This window comes from Procambarus clarkii, chromosome 19, assembly GCF_040958095.1.
Source record: "Procambarus clarkii isolate CNS0578487 chromosome 19, FALCON_Pclarkii_2.0, whole genome shotgun sequence".
Classification (NCBI taxonomy): domain Eukaryota; kingdom Metazoa; phylum Arthropoda; class Malacostraca; order Decapoda; family Cambaridae; genus Procambarus; species Procambarus clarkii.
Genome location: NC_091168.1, coordinates 12,991,315 through 12,997,314, shown reverse-complemented (window position 1 = coordinate 12,997,314; position 6,000 = coordinate 12,991,315). Strand labels below are relative to the sequence as shown.

General features: G+C 38.6%; 1 protein-coding gene across 8 annotated transcripts in view; it reads right to left on the bottom strand.

Moving 5' to 3' along the window:
- Positions 1-340: 340 nt before the first annotated feature.
- LOC123757627 (kynurenine/alpha-aminoadipate aminotransferase, mitochondrial) overlaps positions 341-6,000 on the bottom strand; it is a 279,339-nt gene continuing 273,679 nt past the window's right edge. For all 8 annotated transcript variants that reach the window (XR_011229091.1, XM_045741458.1, XM_069326946.1 and 5 more), the window contains one exon: positions 341-923. Coding sequence is in view for 7 of the 8 variants with exons in the window: in XM_045741458.1 (XP_045597414.1) it covers positions 870-923 (54 nt within the window). In the remaining variant the exon portion in view is untranslated. The remainder of the gene's footprint in view (positions 924-6,000) is intronic.

The following is a 6,000-nucleotide window of genomic DNA, read 5'->3' as shown; positions in this document are numbered from 1 at the left end:
GTTTTCTGTTGAGTTCTATTCACTAGTTCGGCTTAGGTAGCAATTTTCACCAGAATAGGGGTTTGTTTTGGAATGCTTACCTTTCTGGATGCTTGACCCGGTCGATGGCAGACATAGAATGCTTCCAACCACACGGGGGTTTCTATAGGCCATTGCTCCCCTTGCCTCTCTGAGGGGGCCAGGTTCTGGCTCGTGGTCCCCGGTAGGCCCTAGAACTCCATACACATGACTGATGCCAAAGTCTGACATTAGCATATCAGCCGGTAAAGCTCCGGGGAGCCGACGGGGCTCCCCCCCAGAAAATTGGATAAAGGTAATCATGCATAAAGTAAATAAGAGAGATGTATGAATACTTTATTTCAAAGTACTATAATAAAATACTGTATATTATATACAAACATTATAGAAATAAATATTAAATTGACCAACTTTTTTCTATCCACATTATTTTGATTTTATGAACACAACTAGCTTGGGAACGCTCAATATTAATATGCCAAAATGCACACTTCAAATACCTGTATATATAATTTTCCTTTAATTAGTATAGTATACTAATTACAGTATAGTATATTGTATATACAATACTGTACACCTCTAGATATTTACACTGGGGAAACTATGAATATATTTCACTTTGCCTAATAAAACAGTGTACATTCAAGTCAGTTACCCAGATGCACAAATTACTACATGGTAAAATTTCTTCTAAATTCTTAATGAATAATTTACTCATGAATGAGTTTGGCTAGATTATTGATGAAAAAAAAACTCCTGCATGGGTTCTGTCAAACTCTTGATTAACAATTTCATCATGCATAAGTTCTGATAAACCTCTTGATGAACAAGTTCTTCATGTTTGAGTTTTGCTATTCTTGCCGAGCAATTTCTTCACGTATGAGTTCTGCTAGGCTTGAAAGTCCCTAAAAAAAAAAGTGTAAAAAGAGTACAGTATTTTAAAGTACAAAAAATATAATTACAAGAATATATTTCCAAATACAGGGGTACCTCGGTTTAAGAGTTTAATCTGTTCCTGGAGACAGCTCGTATTCTGAAAACTCGTAAACCGAAGCTAATTTCCCCATAAGAAATAATGGGAAATGAATTAATCCATTCCTGACTACCCAAAAACCTCTCTTCAAACTTAATTTTATACCTAATTCATCTAAATAAACCTACAAAGCTATGTTCAAGTTATTACTTACCCCTTGCTGATGACTGCTGTAGGCATATGGAAGATGGTGAGGAGGGGGGGAAGGAGGAGAGGTGTTACTGTTTGGAAGGGGAGTCCCCTTCCATTATAACATCAGGCAGTGAGGACCCCTCTGGGGTGCATTCTCTGGCACGTTTTGCCTGTATACCACTAGGTCCTGGTTGTGGCTCACTGCTCGATTTTCTCACAACAAATCTGTCAATGGAAGATTGTTTTTCCCTTTTTCGCAAGATGTCTCTGTAGTGAGACATCACATTCTTTTTCTAATTTTTTCTAAATTTTTCAAACCATCCCCTGCTTGCCTTAAAGTTTTTTGTATCTGCACTTCCAGGGGTTTTCTTTACAAGGTCTTTGTGCAATACCCTGGCTTTCTCACAAATGATGGCCTCTGAAACACTACACCTGCTAACTCCTTGTTGTGTATCCAAATTAATAACAACTTTTCCACTTCCTCAAGTATTTGTGTTCTTTGTTTCGTGATTGTTCTTACGCCTTTTGCCACTTTAACACTCATAATGTCCTTTTTATTGCTAAGTATAGTGCATATCGTTGACGTGGCTTTGTTGTACTGCCTACAAAGTTCAACAACACGAGAACCATTTTCATGCTTCTGAATGATCTCTTGTTTTTCCTCAATTGTCAATCTCACATGCACTTTCTTGCCTTGATCCTTACCAATGGCTTTCTTGGGACCCACAGTGAGATATATAATAATAACTTTTATGGTCAAATGGCCTAAAATCCAAGAAAACATTGAAAATCCTGGTGAAGAATTCAGGTGGGATAGTGACTGGGAATTCAGTGAATTCAGGTAGTGATAGGCACTGGTAAACTGAGGGGCGATCATCATGACACCACTCGCTAGGTCGGCCTGAACGTGTATCAACACCCTTGCCTTCCGAGGCAAATTTTCCGAGGAAATCCTACTCGTATTTCGAAAAACTCGTATACAGGGACACTCGTATTCTGAGGTAAAGTGATGTAAAGTATTTCACTGGTAATTTTCACTCTAAATTAAAAGATGTAAAGCATTTGCTTTTATCTTTACTTACACTAGTCATCTTATTTGTCCAGATATCTAATAAACTACATTACAATACAGTAATTACCTAAGTGTAGTTACAGGATGAGAGCAATGCTCATGGTGTCCCGTCTTCCCAGCACTCTTTGTCATATAACGCTTTGAAACTACTGACGGTCTTGGCCTCCACCACCTTCTCACCTAACTTGTTCCAACCGCCTACCACTCTGTTTGCAAAAGTGAATTTTCTTATATTTCCTTGGCATCTGTGTTTAGCTAGTTTATGTCTATGACCTCTTGTTCTTAAAGTTCCAGGTCTCAGGAAATCTTCCCTATCGATTTTATCAATTCCTGTTACTATTTTGTATGTAGTGATCATATCACCACTTTTTCTTCGGTCTTCCAGTTTTGGCATATTTAATGCCTCTAACCTCTCTTCGTAGCTCTTGCCCTTCAGTTCTGGGAGCCACTTAGTAGCATGTCTTTGCACCTTTTCCAGTTTGTTGATGTGCTTCTTAAGATATGGGCACCACACAACCGCTGCATATTCTAGCTTTGGCCTAACAAAAGTCGTGAACAATTTCTTTAGTATATCACCATCCATGTATTTAAAAGCAATTCTGAAGTTAGAAAGTGTGGCATAGGCTCCTCGCACAATATTCTTTATGTGGTCCTCAGGTGACAGTTTTCTATCTAGAACCACCCCTAGATCTCTCTCTTTATCAGAATTCTTTAAAGATTTCTCACATAATAAATAGGTTGTGTGGGGTCTATGTTCTCCTATTCCACATTCCATAACATGGCATTTATTAACATTAAATTCCATTTGCCGAGTGGTACTCCATATACTTATTTTGTCCAGGTCATCTTGAAGGGCATGACAATCATCTAAGTTTCTTATCCTTCCTATTATCTTAGCATCATCAGCAAACATGTTCATATAATTCTGTATACCAACTGGTAGATTATTTATGTAGACAATAAACATCACTGGTGCAAGAACTGAACCCTGTGGTACTCCACTTGTGACATTTCTCCAGTCCGATACATTGCCTCTGATCACTGCCCTCATTTTTCTATCAGTCAGAAAATTTTTCATCCATGTCAGAAGCATACCTGTCACCCCTCCAATATTTTCCAGTTTCCAGAACAACCTGTTATGTGGAACTCTGTCGAAAGCCTTTTTTTTTTAGGTCCAGATAGATGCAGTCAACCCAACCATCTCTTTCCTGTAATATCTCTGTTGCTCGATCATAGAAACTGAGTAAATTCGATACAAGGATCTTCCAGATCGAAAACCATACTGTCTGTCTGATATTATATCATTTCTCTCCATGTGTTCTACCCATTTAGGTTTAATTATTTTTTCCAATATTTTGACTATTACACTTGTCAATGATACCGGTCTATAATTAAGGGGGTCTTCCCTGCTTCCACTTTTGCAGATTGGAACTATGTTAGCCTTTTTCCACACATCAGCTACAACTCCTGTAAACAGGGATGCCTGAAAAATCAGTTGAAGAGGAATGCTGAGCTCAGGTGCACATTCTCTCAGAACCCATGGTGAAACTCCATCTGGACCAACTACCTTGTTCTTATTTAGCTCCTTGAGCATTTTTTCAACTTCGTCTCTAGACACCTCTATGTGCTCTATGTTGTTCTCTGGAATTCTTATTGTATCTGGTTCCCTGAAGATTTCATTTTGTACAAACACACTTTGGAACTTTTCGTTTAATGTTTCACACATTTCCTTTTCATTTTCCGTGAATCTATTTCCCATTTTCAACCTCTGTATATCATCCTTTACCTGCAATTTGTTGTTTATGAATTTATAGAATAGACCTGGTTCTGTTTTACATTTGTCTGCAATCCCTTTTTCAAAATTTCTTTGTGCCTCTCTCCTCACTGCCGTGTAGTTGTTTCTTGCATCTTTGTATCGCTGGTATGTTTGGGGGTTTGGCCTCTTCCTGTATTGATTCCATTTTTGTGTCTTTTGGTCTCTGGCCCTCTCGCACTTTCTGTTGAACTAATCCTGTTTCCTAGTTCTGCTTCTGTTTTGGTATAAATATTTTTGTGCCTTTATCATATATTTCACAAAACTTGACATACATCTCATTCACTTCCTTGCCTAGCAACAAGTCTGTCAAAATATACTCACCAAAAAAATTTCTAAGGTCACCATAATGTCTTCTCCTGAAGTCAGGTTTTTCAACTGCTTCAACCTCCTTATTTTCCTCCAGATTATAACGCATAATATACTTTATTCCCAAAAATACATGGTCACTTTTACCCAAGGGAGGGAGGTACTGAATGTCAAATATTTCTTCCTCCTCCATCCTGATAAATATCAAATTTAGCATGGAGGGAACGTCCCCTTCCCTCATCCTCGTAGCTTGTTTAACATGTTGACACAAGAATGTTTCCAGGATGAGGTCTACAAATTTACAGGTCCAGAAATCTTCTGTTTTAGCTTCATATGCTTCCCAGTCTATGGCTTTCAAATTGAAGTCGCCGACTATCAACAGTCGTGAACTATCGTTATCCGCTCTCGCTATGATCTCTCTCATTATTGTTATAAGACCTTCTCTTTTACTATCTAGCTCCTCCTTTGACCATGTGCTGCTTAGCGGTGGACTGTATGCATTTATGATCATTAGTTTATCATCCTCATGGCAAATCTCTAGTGCTATTATGTCAACTTCTTGTGGATTGGCAGTCATTATTTCGTTCACCTTTAGGTGTTCTTTCACCAGCACAGCAACGCCACCGCATTTCCTAATTTTTCTGTCCTGTCTCCAAATTGAGTAGCCCCTTGGGAATATGACTTCATTTAAAATAACACCTTCAAGTTTTGTCTCTGTGAGTGCAACAATGTCTGGTGTAGCTGTATTACATTTACACTTAACTCCAGTATCTTCGATCTTACTCCATCTATGTTGGTGTATGCAATCTTCAGGAACTTGTTCCCCCCTCTTCTTATTTTTCACTCTCCCTCTCTCTAGTGATTTTGTTGGTTTGCCTTTATGTACCACTTTACTGGTCTGCCTACCCCTATCACTTTGTAGAAAAAAAAATTGATTTCTTCTTCATTCCTGCTCTCATTTAAACATTTTGCCTAGGTGAGGTTCAGTTTCAGCTTCTCTCTATCTTCTTTTGAAAGATCTCGTCTTAACGACCACACTTTCCCATCCTCATCACTTTGTAATTTTCTATCATTCCTTAGTACTTCTTCCATCTGTTTGGCACCATTTAGGGTGATCCTCAAAGGTCGATCTTTCCCTTTTACATATCTGCCTATTCTCCTGTAGTCGCACACATTCTCTATGGTTGTAAGACCTTCCACGAGGCCAACAATTTTATCTACTACTTTTGCTTCTTCTACAGCTCTTTCTGACCTAGATGTTATCTCCTTTTCTTTGCAGCCAAAAATGATCAGGGACTTACTCCGATCAACTGTGTTTTGCACCAACTTCGGGTTAGATGCCAATTCTTTTCTCACTTCCAGCCTACAGTACTGCACACCATGTGCCAGAATTGGAACATGGTGTAATTACTTAAGTGTAGTTACAGGATGAGAGCTATGCTCGAGGTGTCCCGTCTTCCCAGCACTCATTGTCATATAATGCTTTGAAACTACTGATGGTCTTGGCCTCCACCACCTTTTCACCTAACTTGTTCCAACCGTCTATCACTCTGTTTGCAAAAGTGAATTTTCTTATATTTCTTCGGGGTCTGTGTTTAGCTAGTTTAAATCTATGACCTCTTG